Raw genomic sequence first — 21,625 nt, forward strand, 5'->3', positions numbered from 1 at the left:
TACACTACCTGAGGATGCTTCCATATAAATATGACCAATTTGGGCTTTGCTGTTATTGAGAAGATTTTTAAAGATTTTTCCTATACATTTCTATGTAAAACTTTGATCCTCCATTGTGGCCCCGCCCTACCCCCGGGGGTCATTATTTGAACAAACTTGAATTTACACTACCTGAGGATGCTTCCATATAAATATGACTCATCATGGCTTTGCTGTTCTTGAGAAGATTTTTCAAGGTTTTTCCTATGTATTTCTATGTAAAACTTTGATCCTCCACTGTGGCCCAGCCCTACCCCTGGGGGTCATGATTTGAACAAACTTGAATCTACACTACCTGAGGATGCTTCCACATGAGTTTCATCTTCCCTGGCTTTGTGGTTCTTATGAAGAAGATTTTTAAAAGATGCTATTAATTTTTCACTATTTCTTTATTATCTCCCCTTGAAAGAGGGCATGGCCCTTCATCTGAACAAACTTGAATCCCCTTTACCCAAGGATACTTTGTGGCAAGTTTGGTTGAAATTGGCCTAGTGGTTCTTAAGAAGAAGTTGAAAATGTGAAAAGTTTACAGACGGACAGACAGACAGACAGACTACAGACAAAATGTGATTAGAAAAGCTCACTTGAGCCTTCGGCTCAGGTGAGCTAAAAAACAGTTGCGTCAAAGTTGAAACTTGTTCAGTGTTGTAAATTAGTCTACATTTGGAAAACTTTAACCTTGGCCATGACTTATGAACAGTTGGTGCTAGGGGTTTCATTCTTCACATGTGTAATCTTTGTGACAAGATCTTACTTTGGATACCAACAACTTTGACCCTTTGACCTTGGAATTTGACCTACTTTTGAAAAACTTTAACCTTGGCCATGTCTTTTTGAATGGTTGGTGCCAGGACGTTTATTTCTTGTGAGAATTAAGGCCTTTCCTTGGGCACCATTAATTTTGATCAATTGACCTTGACATTGATGTTTGACTAACTTTTGAAAAACTTCAACCTTTTCCATATCTTTTCAATGGTTGCTGCTAGGGCTTTCATATTTCACAGTTATATTCCTCAGGACAAAACCTTACTTTGGGTACCAACATATTTGATTTGCATTTGAGAAAGTTTAACCTTTGCTATAAGTTGCCATATGGGGGCATCAGTGTTTCACAAACACATCTTGTTTTTCTCTGAAAGGGGCATATCTATCTTTTTATGAACCTCCAGCTCAATGAGGTAGAAACAAAGGAGTTTCTTTTTCAAAATATAACTGACAAATTTAATATGATAGCCTCTTTTATTTACAAAAATGATTTACACTACATGCCATATTCATTGTGTGGCCAAATTGACAAAATGTTCCAACATGTACTCTTTAAAGAAATTCCTCAATAAAGACAAGTTTGTGTCTAGTTTTCCTTTGGATTTATGTAGTTCAAAAAAGGCTCAAATAGCAAATGATGATAAACCTATGTATATGTTTCTTTTTGGTAGTATATAGAGTATAATTCAAATTACATGAACATTATAAAAATGGTAGCAGCAAAGTTTATGCCACAAAAAAAGAAAAGCAGTTATAATAAGTCTAAAATGCCCATAATCATTAACTTACATCCAAATTGCAAATTAAAATACTGTATTATGCAAAAATTACACATTTTATTGCTGAAAACTTTCAAGTGAACTACATGTAGTCTGTTCATGGAATGAAGGTATCTTGCAACACTACTTGTATATACATCTGAGAAACCTTTTTGTTATTCAATGAATGTCTGTGTGGAATGAAATGATTAAAAACAGTAAAAATTATGGAATGGACAAAATTCTTTGTAATATGCAAATAATCTAATTTCACAATTACACGTACATCCAAGAATTAAGTAAAAAAAAATACTTTTCATATTGGACACTGGTATAAAATATCATTAAACATAAAATGTATCATTCAACAATCTAATTGTTGGCTGTACATATATATGCCAAAAAAAAAGCTTTCATTTTAGAATACCAACAGTGTTACACATTGGGAGATTAGGTATGTTTTTTTTTTTTGAGAACAAGTCTGTATTGATATGAGAAATACATAGTTGAGATTGCTTAGCTACAGACAAAAGAATCACAAACAATGATAATCACAACACGTAATGTAAGCCCTGAAATATCATAATTCCTCTAAAAAGTCAATACTGAGCTTATGACCTTAGAAAACAAACAGATGAAATGTGTATACATGTACATCGTATTAACTGACTAAGAAATAAATGGAATGTTGTAAAAGTGCTTTTAAAATAAATCAAAATTTAAAAAAAAAATAATTATATTGAAGATTATACAACCTTTGCTAAAATATTCACATCAAAGTTTACATTACATTTATCTATAAATTCTATATATACAAATATTAAATTCACAACACGTGAATTATAAAGATAGATTTCTTTAAAAAATGGAAAGGTAAAACTTAATAAGAATTTCTAGGAATAAACCTAATACATAATTTAAGAGGAAGTAAAATTTACAGTACCTATGTGTACTTTTAACTGAAGTAAATGTCATATAAATGTACTTCACCTGCAGTTCTAAAATTAAACCCTCAAAAAAGAAATACTCTTTACTTTGAGTAACAGCACCATACATAATTAAACAAAAACACAACATAATGACAGAAAGTGGACATTAAAGCATCATGATCACCATGGCAACTTAACCCTAATGTGAATGTCATTGATATGATTTTCTTAGGTACAAGTCTTAACAATAACAGCTCAGTCAACAAATGTATTTGCTTGTATGAATAAATTGTGCACATTTGTACTGTGATTTAAAAAAAAAATGTTTATACAATAAAATTCAAATATTACACATTTATCACTTTTAAAATTTTACTTTACTGCCTTATCACTAATTTCATGTAAGTAACAGACTTAAAAAAAACCCAGTAAGTCTTAACTCGGTGGGATTTACTCCTACTGTAAGTTTTTTTTTAAAAGTTGAAATCAAAAATTTAATCAAAATTCTTTCAACAGAAATGTTTGATTTATATTTCCTCACAGTTCATTGTCCCATTCTAATTCTTTTTTGGGCACTGTTTCCTCATCTGAGGAATCGTCCCCCTCCTCCTCATGATAACTACTGCAATCATCCTCAGAGTCGCTGTCATCCCTCATCGACTTCCCAACACCCTCATCATAATCAAACACCTGGAACACAGAAATGTAGCTACAACAATATACAGGTATGTTTAAGATTTCCCAATCCAATCTCCCATTTCTTTTTTTTTACATTTAATTAAATGAAATGTTTCAGTTTAGCAAAAACTGTCTGACATCTCAGTTTTAGAGAAAAATTATTTCAATAACATATGCTCTAAAATCTACACCACAAAATCAAATCAAATGAAGAAATAAGTCTAAACATATATTCTGAACAGCCATAAACTGTCATCTTCTCATTCATCATTTCTATAAAAAATTTACAAGACATGATGTGAAAACTTACATGCAGTGGGTGTGTCTCCTCATCCATGGGATTGACAGTGAGGTTCATTTCGTTGTCCCACTCCATCTCTGGCTCTACCTGTACAACCTGGGTCCTTCTGTGGGCCGCACGGATTCTGATGACCCCCAGAATAATCATGAATAAGAGGAAGCCCACACACACCACAATAATTGCCACCATACCTACATCTGTTTAAGGAATAAGAAAAGCCAGTTTTACATACAGTGAAAATACATGTAACTTTAACTTGCTTTTTGCAAGATAACATACGTTCACATCAGAACAAGACAATTTTTCTCCCAACTGAAACATGATCATATGGCCTACTTACTTGGAGAAGCTGCTCCGACAGCCATATTGCCTGTCCCACTAACAGAGGGTAGCTGAATATGCTGAACAGCCTGCTGGGCTCTCATTGGCAGAATCACATTATTTTCTTCTTCGACCTTTATTACCTGGAAGAATATTTTTTATATATGATCTCTTAATGCATATACAGGATATAATGCTCTTGCAGAGATTTATAGGTGTGTGTGTTTTTTTATGAAGTTATCCTTTATGAAATTATATAATTTAAGGTATCCGACCCATAATAGCCTCAGATTCAGTGAATCTGAATGTATAACAGATATATATTGGCTGAATACTCAGTATATGTAGACATAATCTTCATGTTTTAGTATCAATATGTAAGAGCGGAATGTGTCCTAATTTTTGACCTTGTCCTGTCCTTGAAGAGTTATCCCCCTTTGCTTTTAATCAATAAAAATCAATTCTGAAAAATCTATCTGGTAAAAATTTAGTTTTCAATCGCTTTTCTATTCCTTATAATTAAATACATCTTTCCACCAAAGCATTTTTTGATATTCTTAGTATTAAAAGTTTTATTTTCAAAAATTTTCTTGTCCCCATAAACATCAATGCAATCTTCATTAATTAATTACTGCTTAGGTAATTATATTTTTGAAAATTTCTCTTGGTAAATCCTTTACTACTCTAAAATGCTTTGAATTAATATCAAAGTATTTAATATAGGATGGATATTTAAGGTTAGAAAATTAAGTCCTAATATGGGTCGGATACCTTAAGGAAGGTCAAGATCAAAAATATTATGACACACACTCATTACTCTCACCAAAGGAGATGGGCGAACATAGCGTGCAGAAAGCCTATAGCTTCAGATATATAAAAATCATGTTCAGTTTGTGAATTTAGTATTTAGAGTAAAGTTCTCATTATTGAAATTTATGAAATTATGATAAACAAAACTTTTCTGAGGAAAATTTTCTCGGCAAAATTTATTCTTTTATTAAAAAAATTAATGTGGTATTCGTGGGGTTTGAACCCTAGCAATAAAAATCCTGAGTATTATTTTCTTTCGAGACTAGCACGCTAACCACTAGTCTACACAAGTCCTGATGAATAGTGGCATTTAAATCATGTTTGTGATATGACCCTTGACTTAATGGACTTCAAGTATTTCTCGAAAAGATGCGAATGTTATGTCAAAAAAGTATATTTTTAAGGTATAGTGGGTCATTGCTCCATATTTTTGGTAACCAAAAAATGTATATTTTTATGCAAACTTTGAGAATTAACTTTCAAAAAGGTGGAGCGAAGACCCACTCATATCGAAAATTAGTATTATAGTATGAGAAAATGACTCTTTTTGCCCGTTTTAGTGTGTGTCTAATATTTCACAGGCAAATAATTTCAATCTTTGACGGATTTTTGCAAATTATAGAGATTTTACATAAAGTATAATTTAATGTTAGACAAAATATCAAGGAAAATTTTGATATAATTGAAATTTAATTTTTCATCTTCATGTTTGTCACACTATAGGCTTATTGCTCGTCATGTTCACCCATCTCCTTTGTTCAATAGACAAAGTTCAATAAAAATATTTTAAATATTTGTCTTAAATGAGCTTTAAGTATGCTGTGACAAATTTCTATGGAAAATCTGTGTCTGCCTACACAACATAAATTAATCGCACACAAAAAGAAAATTTTAAGTCTACAGTATTTTGAAATATTTTCACACAAGGCAAATTCTCTAAAAATTTCAAATGTTAAATACAAAAAGTGGGGTCAAGATCATAGAGAACTTCATGAGTTTTGACAGAAATTACTTTGAAATTGAGCTAAACCTTAAATAGGGAAATAATGAGCTCAAGGTCGCAGGGAAGGTCAGAGTGAGAAAACAATGACACAGTTGAAAAGTTCTCATCAATATGTATAGAGTTATGAGTTTGATTAAAATACATGTATCTGAATATTTTCTTTGAAACTGAGCTAAACACAAAATTTGGGATTAGTGAGGTCAAGGTCACAGAGAATCACACTCATCAATATGCATCAGTGTATGAATTTTGGTTAATATTTCTTGAATAGTGTTTTTGAAACTTGGCTAAATGCAAAGTGTGATGGTTGGACAAATGGAAGTACAGAGGGATGGAAAAAAAATGACAAACACTATATGCCCCAGCCATATTCAAGGTTGGGCATAAAATAACAATTTGTAACTCACAGTTTTCATTTCTATATGTACAATGTACTGTACCTGCAAGTCTTACTTATATACAATAAAAAAATACCTTGATGTCCATGAAATTGCTGATAAAGCGACCATTCTGTGAAGAACATGACAAATGGAAGCTACGTCCTGTAAATGGTTTATCTTTTTCATGGACATACAGAATTCCTCTCAGCACCAAGACATAATCCTCGATGTTATCTGCATCTGAAATATTGTCAACCTCATGATGAATTCTTTGAAGAATAACCAATTTGTTGCAAGATTGGGTCTGGTTTCAGAATCACATTAGATATGATTGCAGAAGTTGAAACAGTCTGATGTACACATGTATAAGTGTTAAGTGTACAGAAAAGTTCCACTTACTCGAAATTACCAGGCCCTCACTAGTTTGTGTGCCCTCAATTTTCATGTTGAATTCATTCATAATGGATGTGGGTAGTTCTAGCCTTTCATGATAAAGATCAAGAGGGGGATCTGCCTTCACAGTGCACATGTCTAACAGGATCAACTGGGCATCTGAAACCTTGCTGATTGTGTCTTCTGTAAAAAAAAAAAAAATAATAATAACCACTGTTCATTTGCATGAAACCATAATCACCATAAATGATTTTGAAAAATCTTCCTTCATATTTTTGTTTCAAAATTTGTCTGTGCTTTTTTTAACATAACAATGCATACCAAATTAACTACAATCTTTAAATTCCTCATATAAATTGTCTTCTCTTTAATTTTTTTTATGCTTTAATCAGTTTATACTTACGTTTTGCCTTCTTCCTCTCCAATTTCAACTGCAGTTTCTCCTCTTTGCCCAGTTCTATATCAGAATTACCATCTTTAATTTCATCTTCTCCAAGAATATGGTTCACCTTTCCTCCAGTTTTCTCTACAGCAAAATCTACAGATATATTGATGTCCTCAAAAATCCTCACGCCAGCCTTGAGTTTGTCCTCAGTGGCTCTGATGGAAGGGTGTCCTCGGAGGGTAATAGAGGGTGTGGCTGCTGGTCTGACCAGGATATAGCTGTCCACTTTAGGGAGGAAGGTTTCAACTGACCCACAACTGAAAATCATTATGACAGTTGTTAATAATGACATATCCTCATCTCTATGAACAGATGTTTGATACCTGGTTTGTAACAAGGAATAATTTAAATGTACAAATGTATGTGCATGTCACCTACACAAACAGTCTATCTATATCTGTCCAAAGGCACAATGTAATTGTGTCCATTCTGAATTCAAAAACAAGTGCTCATACTGGTGTAATATTTAACAAAAGCTTTATTACCTAACCTACTATATAAATTGTAATTAGGCATTTTGAACTGTTTCCTGAATCATTTTAATGTTTTTTGCACATCATGAAACAGTCAAAAACTGTTTACCCGGTCACAGAATGAACTGTTGCATGGCTGAACTAATCCATTATGACGTCATAATTAATTTCCCGTACTTTACAGTTATAATATTGAATTATGTATAAATTGAAGCATTTTCTTGGCAATAAATTTGAAATTATCATTTGAAGAGTAATCCTGTTACCCAAATAAATATATATATTCAATTTAATATCATTTGAAAGAAGAGGACAAGAACACCTTTTCTGAGGGTAATTTTGGAAAAATGTAGGCCCCTTTCACTCTCTATAGATCTTTGCATTTTAAAACGTCCCGATTCAGCGTGCTATATTCAAACCTTCAAGTCATCTTATGTTTTTTATTAAACAATACATGTATACATCAATATTTATTGGGCATGATAACACTAAGAAATAATGCATACTTTGTATGTGTCTATATCATTACTTTAAGAAATTATATAGTACATAATAAAACACTTATTTCATGACAACTCGGGAAACAGTCAAACTGTTGTCCCTCGATAATGGGGAAGACCTGGGAAACTGTTGCCTGAGGCCGAAGGCCTCGGGCAACAGTTCCCCAGGTTTTCCCCATTACTTCGGGACAACAGTCTGACTGTTCCCCTCATAGTCATGAAATAAGTGTATAGATTAAAATGCAGTTTTATCTAGGCACATTTTTAAATTAAACAAGAGGCCAAGGGCCTTAACGGTCACCTGAGTATAATACAACAATTTAGAGGATCCATACAGTATAAAATGAACTGAAAGGTGAAGCTTTGTTGCCCAAAAGCAAGAAAAATAGGGTGATCAGGATCAACAAAATAATTAGTCTAGTATTCATTAACAGTTCATAAATTAGGTTCTAATCTGTTCCCCATTTATCACTCTCACCACACAGTATATAAACAAACTATCAGTGCTTCTCTACTCTTTTAATCTCTTTTAATTCCTTGTTGAAATCTTTTACATTGGCCTCTCTTGGTCTTTGATGAACATTTAATAAGACAAGTTATTTACTTCTCATTTTTATTTATCTATTACTTACAAGTCTACCTGATCATTAAAATTATGAAAGTACTTTTTGTATTATACAATAAAAATTCTTGCATAATTCTCTTATTCTATTAACCTTTCAAGTACATTATTTACAGTGATTAATTATCCCAAGTAAATGGCAAAGGGGAATAACTCCTCTCAGTAGAATACAAATTAATAGAGCCCTGGCCTGGACCAGAACACTTGACGAAATGGTCTTGATGTTCAAAAATCTGGTAAAAATACCCTTCCTTATTAAAACTTCTACTCTTTTTGCCTCTGATATGCCCAGGTGCAGAAAAGATTTTTAAAGCATTTATGCATTTTCACTATATAATAAATAGAGGCCGCCCTAACATCAGAACCTCTGATCCAGGGGTCATGAAATTCACAATTTTGGAAGAGGCATCCTTGCTTATCATAACTATGTATTTGTTTTTAATTGTATTTAATTTGTTTAAATAATACCCAAGAGTAGAGAAGAAGATTTTCAAAGAAATAATGAACTTTCACTATATGATCTATATAGCCCCGCCCTAGCACCAGAACCCCTGAGCCTGGGGCTATGAATTTCACAATTTTGGTAGAGTCACCCTTGTTTATCATAACTATGTATTCAATTTATTTCAATAATACCCAGGAGTAGAGAAGAAGATTTTCAAAGAAATAATGCACTTTCACTGTATGATCTATATAGCCCCGCCCTAGCACCAGAACCCCTGACCCTGGGGCCATGAATTTCAAAATTTTGGTAGAGGGCTCAATGCTTATTACAATCATGCCTACAGTTTAACTGCTTGATGTCCAGGAGTAAAGAAGAAGATTTTTAAAGATTGCATTAATTTTGATGGTTTTGGCCCCACCCCTCAGGCCCCAGGGGGGCAGGGGCCACGAATTTCACAATTTTTGTTCCCCTTCACCTATAGATGCTATATGCCAAAATTGGTTGAAATTGGTTTGCTGGTTCCAGAGAAGAAGCTGAAAATGTTCAAAAGTTTATGACCGACGAACGACGATGGACGAAAAGAGATAGCAATAGGTCACATGAGTGACTCAGGTGACCTAATAATTCACAAGAACTTACTGAATAGCTGTAGACACTGTGAGATTTCGCCTGCCTGGAGTGGGGAATTTTCTGCTATTGATGTAGTGTACTTCTCTCAATAAAGCCTGCACCTCAGACACATTCTTACTCTGAATTCGGAAGTCTGTCATCTGTCTATTAAAGCTCACAGTCTGCAAAAACAAGAAAATAATGTAAGCTCTTTTCTGTTTAAATACTAATTCTCTAAATGACTTTGATGATGCTTGCAAAGATGAATTAAACAACTAAGATACAACACTGAAAACTATACAATAAATAAATGTATCAAAAATCATCAACTAGAGGGACAAGATCTTACTGTTCCACTATGCATGGCACTGAGAGCACTGAAGTCTAAGTTTTCTTGGCAGTTGTTCAGACATCGAATGACCCTCTCACTTTCTGTCTTGCCCTTTAAGATTGACAAACCAGCCAAATAGCCACGGAAATAGTGGTTAAATTTATGATGGCCACCTGAAAAATTCAAGATTTTCTGCTGGTGAATGTTTGAAAACACTGCTTCTATCTTATGCATACTTTTTTTGACTTTGAAAAAGGTGAAGTAATGTACTACGTGGAGGATTAAACTATACTCTCCAAAGATAATAAGCTTTATAACACGGAAGCTATTCACAGAGTCAGAGACCACATATTGGTACATACCTTCCCAGCAAGCTCCAACAATAAGTTTGGTGTCATGAACTTTGTTAGTCTTGTGAAGTGGCCAATCATCAACAACCTCTGAATTTTCATCACTGGGTATCACCAAGTTCCCATCAACAAACAATTGGACCTGGAGGCAGAGACAATATGCCAAAATGAGAAAGTCACACATATAAATAACTCAATTTGATAAAAGCAAAACTTAATGAAATATTTCATTTCATCAAAAAGATTCAAAAATGCTTCATGACAACATAAACAGGACAATATTTAGGCAAAGTTAGAGATCAGTAAGAACCATTTATCATATAGTATTCAATACACTGTACTTACATGAGGGAAATTCATGCTGATGGCATAATGGTGCCACTCATCTCTTTGGTTGATCTCAGAAATTTTCCACCGCCATTCAGCAGGCTTAAAGACTTCCATGTCAGAGGCGTCAGCTGCCTCTCTACGGACAAGGAGAACCAGTTTATCTCCATGTACAAACAATGAGTAGTGATGACGATTCATATCTAAAATAAACAAGCATAATAACTTAAGTTTAGAAAAACAATTTGGACTTGTACTGATTTCCAATATGTTTGACATTCATCAATATTTATCAATAAATTCTGAATGCGTTACTGATACTGAATTCTGTTTTCGCAAAAGGAGTTTAAAAACTTACTATCTCCATCAGACATGCAAAGGATGTGCTCCTTAGGGTACTTTTTACCCTTGATTTCAGAATGTTCATGCTTCATCCACATCATAATGGAGAAGTGCTTATGCAGGGTGTGGTTGAAGATGTTTTCTGGCACCTCTACAGCATTGTTTTCACCATCAAAGTAAAACACCTGGTCACTTTCCTTGCCATCGTCAGTAGGCAGGAAGCGTGTCCAGGAAGAGGTCAGGCTAGGAGATGGTAACAAGTCTACACCATGATCATTAGCACCTAACAGAATTAATAAAGTGTAAGCTTAAATGGTACTAAAAATGTCTACTTGCAGCTTCACCATCAATCATGCAAGTGGTTGAAATATGCCAGTTTTAAGAATCTCCATTACAAATCAACAATAATTGTAAGAAATTATTTGTTTATAAAATAAAACAGCATAAAAACAGGCAATATTATTACAGAATTTCTCAAAATATCTTTTTTTCCTTTAATTACACTGTGGACATCAATGCATGTTCACCTTTTGGATCTCATCTTCATTTTCTTTATTGACACATAAACGAAAACAGATGAACAATGTCCTGATGGTCAAGGAAACAGGTCATTGAGAGTATTGATTTTTGTTCATCTAACTTACCACACAATTTTCTCTGTGATGAGATGGAGAAGGTATCACGGTCGCAGCCCTTGCCGATGTGTTTGGTGGCCAGCTGCATTTGAAGGGTCACCTGGTCAGGGGTGCAGGTGTCATCACACCACCGGAGGCTGGCTTTGGGGGCCACCCTCTGTTTACCACTGCCAGCCAGATATTGCAGGTGGTCTGGGAAATCTAGTGATAGAAATATGGGCATTGCAGCAGGGACATCTTACAAAGAATGTCGATTTTAAAATATTATCTCTATCTAAATCATTACAATTCAAAATCAAGCAGCAAAGTAATCTGAAGATAATTGAAGTTGAAAAAATATTCATTAAAGAATGATAAAAAATTTTTAATTCCAAAGTTCCAATGTAGAATTTGAATTTAAATTAAATGCCCATTTTCTAAATATTCCAGTCAATATGTAATTTTAGTCACTTTGTACAAATATATGTGTAAGTACTGTAAAATTAACAAGATAATCTACAGGGAAATTCTTTATCTGTAAAAAATGCTCAACAGATTATCATGTCAGTACTTATCATTCTAACAGCTGGTGAATTCTGTCTGAATAAACACAGCTTGTTTGCACTGCAACAGATTTTCAGAAAAGCTTCTTATGATACAATGTTATCTCTGATTTTTGCTTACTTGTCCATTGTGGCTTGCATTTTTCCCTGACTAATACATTGATAAACACAGCCTTTGACTTCCTTCCCCCACAGTCACGTGCGATGATTTTCAAAATAAAGTTATGTCTATCTCTGTAATAGACTTTCTCTGTATTACGAATATTTCCTGAAACAAAGATAAAATAAGTTGTAAACTTTTGGAATACTTATTATTTTTTTTTAAATAAAAACAAAAATCTTATAAATTATCTATAATGATATATAATTACCAAATGCAACAACAAGAAACATAGTGGGCAATTCTCTATTTTTCCTTTCCCTTCTTCAATCAATACTTTTAAACATTTTAACAAACTATTCATCATCATATTTACATTTTCATTCCGAGGAAAAGTTTAAACATTCAATGCAATGCGACGTGATAACGATGACACCATTATAATTTACTTTTAAGCACAGACAAAGAATATTCAACAAAAAACAGTTTGTCTAGGTTTTCTTTCTATTCTTTTTTTTCTTTTTTTTTTGCAGAAACACATATTTATCAGCATCTCATATAGATATTCTACTTGTTGTGCACACAATCAGACATTATAGGACAACTGTAAATTTTGATCTCTGTAAAAATGCACATGCATATGCTCTTTGACAACTCACCATTTCTATCTACAGAAAATGGAACATTGGGGGTTTCCAGTTCATATTCACAGATCTGTCTGAACTCTTTTGACCTGTCCTTGTCATGGGCATGTAAAGTGAACAAGGGGTCATATAATCTGTCCTCTTCCAGATCTACAGCATAGTCGGGCTTGTCAAAAGTGGGGGCAAAACGGTCCACATCTTCTACCCGAACGAAAATTACAGCTCTGAAAAAAAAGTCATTTTATCAAAAAATTTATTTTAGGTCAAGACATAATCAAGAGATGAACTACTGACAAAATTAATTACTGGAAAAAGTATATCTTATAATTCACCAGTATTGCACTATGTCTATGTATATACATGTAGTAAGTCTTTGACCAGTACTGTCACATTGCTTACATCAAACTATTTGTAAAAATAATATGTTAAGGCTATCACATTCTCTTTTTGTCTAAAATTTTTACTTTAGATTTTTTTTTTTCAGTTGAAAAAGCTTCAACATATGGTATATATATTTTCCATAACTTAAATTGATAGTAACCACAAAAAAATCTCTTCTTTTTTGACTCGATTTCTTTAAACATATCAAAAGAATTCCAGGCATACCAAGCTATTTATCTGTTGACTAGGAACTTAATGCTGCTAATTCATTTTCACCTAATTTAATCTCTCATCACCCTATAATACTGTCTGCCTAAAGTCCCCTTCTCATTTTCTCCTATCTAGAGTGTAACTGACTCTATTGACTGGGGGTCTATCTCCAACAAATTTTACTGGGCTTCTATCTTTCCTGTCAGAAAAATCAATAAAAAACCAATAGCAGACAGTTATTTCACACCAAGAATATGCAGCAAATTATAATTTGTTAGAAAACTAACCATACTACATATTAACTTGTTAACCATTTCTTCCAATAATTGGGCAAAAATTGTACTATTTGTTAATGTGTATTTTGACATAACTACATCCTCAACTTCATCAAATTCTGCTTCAGATGTTTTATAAAATAAAATAAACTGTATCAATATATGGTACAGTACAACAGGCTGAGGCTACATGTATAATCAAGTTCTTGATCATATTGTGTATAAAACCATGAAAAATGCCTGCTGTAGGAAAAATGACTCTCAATAGAGCAATCAAAATTTCGATTAGTCATTAGAAAATCAATTTCTGAACATCAGAAAGTGATTATCTGACTAAAAAGCTATTAAAAATTCATCTTAGTAAAATACATCCTTAATGGTTTCTCTGCTCATCTGAACATAACCCCCTCATTCTCGTCAATCAAATCATACGGTATAACTACTGTTTTTCAACAGAGAAAATTTACCCAACAAGCATCCCTTGTACACAGCCCCACCAAGTCACCTAGGTGGTATTCACCAAGATCCCCAAAAAATAATAATGATTTAATTGAGCCTGAAATTAAATGAAGCTGTGAGAAGTTTGGGCCTTTTTTTCTTCTAATTTGCTACACTCCTTTTCAGTGGTTAACTATATTATATTACTAAAAATATTATTAAATCTCTATCTGGTTAAAAATCAATTGCATCCCTCAGAGGATTAAATGATTCTTAATCAAACTTACTTCACTCTAGCACCTTTTGAATAAAACTGTAATTTCTTTTCAATGCATCTTGTGTACATTCACTTTCTTTGACAATTGACATACATGTCAAGCACAGTTTTGTTCAGGGCAAAAATGTCTTTGCAGAGAATCCAATTTACTTCAACTAAGTAATTCTTTTACTTGAAAGTTTTTCTGCCAATATACTTATATAGTTTTATTTATTTATTTACCTGTTTTTTTTTGTTTTTTTTTTTTGTTCATATATGCTTCAAATTCAGAAAGATGAGTAGCTGATAGCAAAACATTCAAAAAACAGACAAAATAAATCAAGTTAATTTAATCAATGAGAGGAAATCTGACTTGAAAAGGACAGAATTTTACAATTGTTCACTTAATTACACATAGAGAACCCAGAAGAACTTAATCAATGAGATCTATACAGTACCAGTGCCTGGCTGGTCATTCAATGTCTCCACTGAAAACTGACCCTGATTAAATATTTATGTACCAAACAGATATATTCCAGTTTGTTTTCAAAATATCTATCATGTGGTCTCCTACCTGATGTAAATAATCGATCACTAATGTGCACTCATGTACAAAGTATTGAGAGTTTAGTTTAAATGCACTTCTTTTACCTCAGCGTTTTGCATGCTTATACATATTATACACTATTCTATGTTTGCTACCTGAAATTTCATTAAAGTTTGTTAGGTACCAGGAGGTTCCCAACACAGAATAAGAAATTTATCTTCAGGAGGTCTAATGAACATTGTCAGGCTTTTCCTTTTTTAACGTGTTTAAATTACCTGTTTGATTCACGTGCTGGTTGCCCGCAATCATAAGCTATCACAGAGAACTTGTACCGTTTCCGCTTTTCAAATGACACCTTTCGGCCATCGGCCACTTTCAACTGGGCTTCTCCTGTGGTTCTGTCCAACAGTTCCACAGTAAATGGAATGTTTTTACGAGGGGAGATAAGTCTATATCCACATATATACCCTGAAAGTTGAAGATATTTAGACATATTAGCCATTTTTCATTTCATAAATCCTGATATCAGTTGATTGATATTCTTTTTTAAAAATGATTAAAAAAATATTGTCAAAAATAAACATTCATCTTTTAAAGCTCACAAATCCATGAATGGTAGACTTCAAATTACCGTATATACTCGCCTACAAGTCGGTCCGCCTATAAGTCCGTTGTATATTTGAAGTATAAATTAGAGGGATTGACATGCTAAAATACCAGTCTTTTTATAACTCGCGTATAAGTCGGATAAAGAGTTTTGGACCAAAGTTTAACTCCCAAAAAACCGACTTATAGGCGAGTATATACGGTAATTATGTACAAGTAGTACGGTATTTCAACAGTATAGGTAATATGCACAGACAGCATTTAAATTAAAAATATAGGGTTCTTTATTCCTTACAAAAATATGCACCAAGCAGGTAATAATCATTAAAGAAGGAATCATACATTACGTACTGCTTGATAATCTGATTTAAATACAGTGGCACAGATTTTGATTTCGAGGAATTCTGAGAATTTCGACATATAAGGACATCACATCATTCTGACATGCTTATAATGACAATGAACTAATTCAACTCTTAACACATCTCATTTATCTTATCGTTCAAGTTGTGTGTACAGATTATGTATTAACTAAGAGAGTCATTTAGTCTACTATCTAAAATGCAACGTTCTCCAAGTCCTAGACCACTTCAAAGAAATTTAAGCAATGTTATACAAGTGAATAAATTATAAACAATATGGTTTTTAATTAATCAATACAATGTTGCTATAAGATATGTTTGGACTGTTTCTACAATTAATAATCCATTTCAGATACGTAGGTCTTTCAATCCCATATTTTATTTTATAAAACATTGGTAGGTTTATAAACACATGATTTATAAACCTTTTATAGGTACTTCTGCCACAATTAATCATGTTAGACAATATCAGACGTATCTAAACTGACCTAGCATTATGACTACCCAAATCTGCTAGTTTTACAAGATAAGTACAATTTTTGTTTCCTAAAACCTAAAATCAATACTGCTTCATTGGACTATTCTCCTGGTACATTCATGAAGAAAACAAATTCAGTTTGGCTCACCAAATTGGGATCATTAGTTTACACTGCATAAAAGCCCAAGTGACATTTACTAATGACAGTAAAAGTATTTGTCTGAAGTTAAATCAAGTCGTAATAAGTGTATGTTCACAGGCAATAAACATGGTTGAAATACCATTGATATGCAAAGAAAAACAAGAAAAACAAAAACAAAACAAAACAAAATGTTTTACTTATATGCCCATATTTCACATTTGAGATTTTTTTTGGCAATTCATTCATGCACTGAAACATGACAAATGATATATGTTACTGAGTTTCAAATTTTCAAAACATAGAATTTCTAATGATCTGTGAAAGGCTGAGATGTCTGTCACTTACTTGCCCCACCCACAGTGTCCTCATCTGTGGCTTTCAGTGGTTGGTCAAGCTGAACTACCCGACTTCCTTCTGTAATGTTCCCATGAAAAACGGGAAATCCCCTGCCATTTTTCAACTTTGAGTTTATTACTGGATCATGTGCATTGGTCTCTGAAAGGAAAAAAAATATTGGACTTTTAATATGAAAATAAACAATATTTCATGATCTGATTGAGCCAAAAAAAAGCTATATTTGGATCAACTTGTATGAAAAAAAAAATTATTAAAGATTTCCTTATTATAATCTATGATTCTTATCAGTATAGTGAAGAAAAAAAATATTAATCTGTCATTTTGTGTCTGGTTATTTATAGAGTAAAATTTACCAAATTATTCACTCCCCTAAGATTTTTAGTATCAATATGATCAACTAAAATTTTCATTCAACTAACCCTCACTAGATCTATTTCAGTAAGTTAGACCCCTGTGTTTGAAGTTAACTGATAAGCTGATAATCAAGAAATTCAATTCCAATCCGAAGAATGGTGTAAATCTGAACTTTCAGTTTTGTAAATAAAAAAAAAAGTTTACTTCAAAATATTAGTTGGCTTTTCACTCCATTAAAAAAATTAAAGCACATTAGGGGGCTTTAAGGCAAAGGAAAAACCATTATAGCATTGGAGAGAATTCAAAAATCAAGCAATTTTTATATAAGGAATATTTAAATGTTATCTCTAAACTTTTCTGTAAAGCTACAAAACAAAAATGATAAATTTGAACAAGAGAATTCCTTGAAAACATTAAATCTGCAGACTGCAGCTGTCCTTGACAACTAAAAAAATAAATTCAAAATTTACTTCCAAATGAAGACAGATTTTGGAGAGTTAATCATGTTTAATGTTCATGCTATGTTCATTTTTTTACCAATGGAATATGAAAACAAACTTTCAGATCAAAGAATATTTTTTAAGTAATTTAAAATTAAATTTTCTCAATAAATAGTTATTTTTTTCTTTATTAAGATTGCTGTTCTCATGGTGATGTATCTGCATTTATACCTTTGAAAATGACAAAAAAAAATATAATTGTACAAATTGTGATAACTTTCAATTGAAATCTGACAAGACAGTCACTCCTGTTTTAACAAGTGTTAAATGAGTGTGTTACATGCATTACTATATCTGTGTATTTATCACAGAATAAAAAGTCTTTCGGGCATTCCTCTCTAACAAGTACAAAGTGCAACTCTGTCAAACACCTGTGTGACAGGGAGCCATTTTCATTCATAAACCATGTCTGTCCCTTCCCCCAAGGCCCTGGGCCTTTCATGTGGACTAAGACTGCAACCAGCAGTATAACAAGAAAATCAACAACACAGTTTTTACACCCACATTAATTTTCAAAACCTGACTCAGAATAAAGGTGTAGTAGAAATTTCTCATCCTGATTGAATTATCACAATTTTTAATATAAAATTTTCCATGAAAATAACAAAAGGATTTTTCTTCTCTAAGATGTTAATCTTATTTACAGCAGGTGTGAGGTGTGCATTTCTATTTAATCTTTCAATTAGTCATTTATAAATTTTAAATGTTAGCATAAAAGTTTTTGTCTTTTAAATTCAAGACAAAAATAATATTTAAAAAGACAAAACCAGCAGTATGTGCAGGGGATAAATATCATGTTCCAAAAAAGCAAGAAGACAAAGAGAATCATTAATCTTTATCTATCTATAAATCAAACAATACAACTTCCTTTGTCAAATACATGAAATCAAAGATTGCAGCTAGTATTTCATTATATAACTATGACAATATGATTAATATAAAATATTGATTTCTTAATTATAAAGATAATCAATTGTCTCAAAAGAGAGGGGGAAAAGAATTCTCAGATGCACTCAGAAAGAATCATACAGAGTACATTACAGGCACATATAGCACCTGAACACTAAATTCCCAAGATATTAAACCAATCATCATAAAACACATGGAATCTATAAGAATCAGCTCTTATGATTGCCATACAATAGGGATATTAATGAAGTTCCTCCTCTCCTTTGAAGTCTGATAGGGATGCAGCTGGACGTGTACATCATCTACTGTCAGTTTGGATTTACCTGGATACTAACCAGACCCAGTCTGAGAGTGAAAAGGTTAATGATTAACATTGGAGAAGTACCTTCCAACAAATTGTACATTCTAGACTAGAGAAAAAAGGAAAGGAAGATTTGTCCCAACTTCATAATTAAACAATAATTAGAAAAACTGATTTAATACCCATTTTTTATTGAAGATTCTACATTAGTTTTTGCTAATTAAACATTTTTTCCTTTTTTTCACATTCAACTTTCTTTCAGAGACAGTACTACACAATATTTAGAATTCTTTCTGCAGATTTACACTCAGTAATCATGATAATTTAATAATCAATAATTTGTTATATTTCTGAAAGTTATATGTCCCTTAACTTTGTTTTTTTTTTAAATTAGAAAAAATGCCAGGCATGTACATGTATTTATTTTTGAAATTTGCTTCTTAGCTGAGCCTCAGAGGATATAATTGATATAAATTCATTTTAATATGCATAAATATTCTAAAGTATTGCCTGTTTTTGACATGCTTATGGAAATTTCAAGACAGTTTATTAAAATTATCAATTTACCACATCAATTAAATCAAAATTCTTTAGTTAAAACAGTTTACCTATGAAACATCAAAGTTAAACCAAATTTATCTATGCTCCTTGACATACCGATCATTTCAAGGCATATTATAGAATGTCATTGTTTTTACCATGTTTACAGGTGGTAAATTCAACCTCCCCAATTAATTTCTATCTAAAAGAAGTTGGTGGGGTCTTTTGATATGAATTGTGATGCAGTATTTTTTTTTTTTTTACATCATTTCAAACAAATAAGAACAGACAGCTTTCTCAACTTCATCAGTACTGTTTTAAAGATCAAAATAACTACTGGAAAAAAATCATGTAATGGGCTGTCAGTAACAGTGCATTTCAGTCAAAAAAGAAATTAATAAATAAATAAAATCTACTGATCATGCTTATTAAGGTGGGTCCTTTTATTTGTATGGAGCACTGAGTAGATTTCCGAACAAAATAGATCTAAATCTAATTAATTTCTTCTGTAAATATGTATCATTTTAACTTATCTAATGTCACGAAATTTCATCTGTTAAAACAAATTAATCTTTGTTGTCATACACGGGTGTAACATGCACATGTAAATACACAGGCCACTGTCAGTGCTAGCCGGGGGTCTTCACACCTGTCTAAGTATCTACCTTGATTATAACTCACCTGACATCCCAGAAATAAAATCCATTAAAATAAGGGTTGCCCCTATAACCCATATTGCCTTCATTATTTGAACTCTCGTAAAAACGAGAAAGTATCGCGTTGTTGTCTTCAGTCGACTTTTGTTGTGGCCTTCTATCGTAGAAAATGGCTGACAATTGATTCCATTATGCTAATGGTGACGTCATGGTAAACACTTCCGGTTTCAAATCCCAAAATAACCAAAGAAAACCGGGAAAATCCAAACTATGGAAAACACATATTTTATTTTTATTTATATTTACAATGGATATAAATATTATCAAGACCAAATGATTACTCATAAGTTTTTTGAAAGACACATGCATCCTTCCGAGAACAAATTTGTGTAGTCTATCACACCTATATTCCGATAAATATGATATTATTTTAGGTTTAATTTAGTTTTAGAGATTTCCTCTGTGTGAATTTGTAAAGAAATTCTAGTAGGGTGAGTTTACCATGCATCGGACACATACCTTGCTTCGGACAACATTAAGCAATAAACTTTCATTGAACCTGAGTCTCCTCGTGTTTTTACTTGTTTCTGTCTTAAAGGTGAAGATTTAAACTTTTTCATGATGTAGATTCTTATTTCCATGTTGTGATAAAAATACCACAAGAATGGCCTTGAAATTACGTCATATTTTGCATCATCAAAGGGGAGTAACCAGAATTTTCCAATGTTGCAATTTTTAGAGTTGTCGCTCTTTTAAATAGACTTCAACGGAACGAGTCGGACCTAGGTAAAATTTGTCAATGATTGATAATTTTACAGAAATTTTTCAAAAATTTTACTTCAATGTTTGTAAAATAATTTTTAGAGTTGTTTTTACTAGTATGTTTGTTTCACCGTACATCGGACACAAATTAACCATGCATCGGACACTTTCCGATGCATGGGTAATCACTTCCATTTTCATATTAAACCCAAATGACAACTGTTTTTTACGGAAATAGAAAATAAAGACTCTATATTTTAAGTGAAAATACAAGATATCGATATATGATGACTAGAAGTGGACCCAATTTATTTCTTTAAACTAGATGTTGATAACCCACGAGACAAAGGCGCGAGTTGCCATATTACTAGCATTGTAGAGCCTTTCTAAGGCGATGTGATGCACCTAATATCTCTTCACATTTGTGGACCGAAATAGTCATTCAAATTTATCTAGAAGTGTAAGTTTTTAATAAAAGATAAAAATGTTTCGATATCACTAATTTTAAAGCACAGAGACCAAGGTGTGATATTTTTCTGGTTTAAATACCGTATGTCCGATGCATGGTGAATATTGTCCGATCCATGGTGAATTCTGACTTATTTCGAAAAACTCGGGTTTTGACGATATTTTCTCAACAAAGAGCACACGATTGTGTCAAAAATTATATTTTAACCATATAATACATGTTAAGTTCAATTTTGATAATCTTCGGTCGGTAGCGATATCACTAGAACTTGCTGAAGTGCGAGGGTGTCCGATGCATGGTGAATTCACCCTAAGTATTTTTATACAGAAACGTAAGGAGA

The 21,625-nt window shown here is 32.6% G+C and overlaps 1 protein-coding gene across 1 annotated transcript; it reads right to left on the reverse strand.

The window, feature by feature from the left end:
- Positions 1–1,259: 1,259 nt before the first annotated feature.
- Positions 1,260–20,253, reverse strand: LOC133171860 (calsyntenin-1-like). The gene is made up of 17 exons (XM_061306651.1): positions 20,080–20,253; positions 16,783–16,932; positions 15,125–15,317; positions 12,758–12,966; positions 12,120–12,266; positions 11,466–11,657; positions 10,838–11,104; positions 10,498–10,682; positions 10,165–10,294; positions 9,821–9,975; positions 9,502–9,653; positions 6,781–7,079; positions 6,384–6,560; positions 6,079–6,224; positions 3,811–3,934; positions 3,480–3,667; positions 1,260–3,181 (listed from the first exon to the last, which is right to left on the reverse strand). The coding sequence occupies exons 1-17, from the start codon at positions 20,141–20,143 to the stop codon at positions 3,029–3,031; spliced, it is 2,931 nt and encodes a 976-aa protein (XP_061162635.1). The 5' UTR covers positions 20,144–20,253; the 3' UTR covers positions 1,260–3,028.
- Positions 20,254–21,625: the final 1,372 nt, after the last annotated feature.

The sequence above is a fragment of the Saccostrea echinata genome, unplaced genomic scaffold, assembly GCF_033153115.1.
Source record: "Saccostrea echinata isolate AGI-Se365-2 ecotype Australia unplaced genomic scaffold, CSIRO_AGI_Sech_v1 ptg000054l, whole genome shotgun sequence".
NCBI classification, from domain to species: Eukaryota; Metazoa; Mollusca; class Bivalvia; order Ostreida; family Ostreidae; genus Saccostrea; species Saccostrea echinata.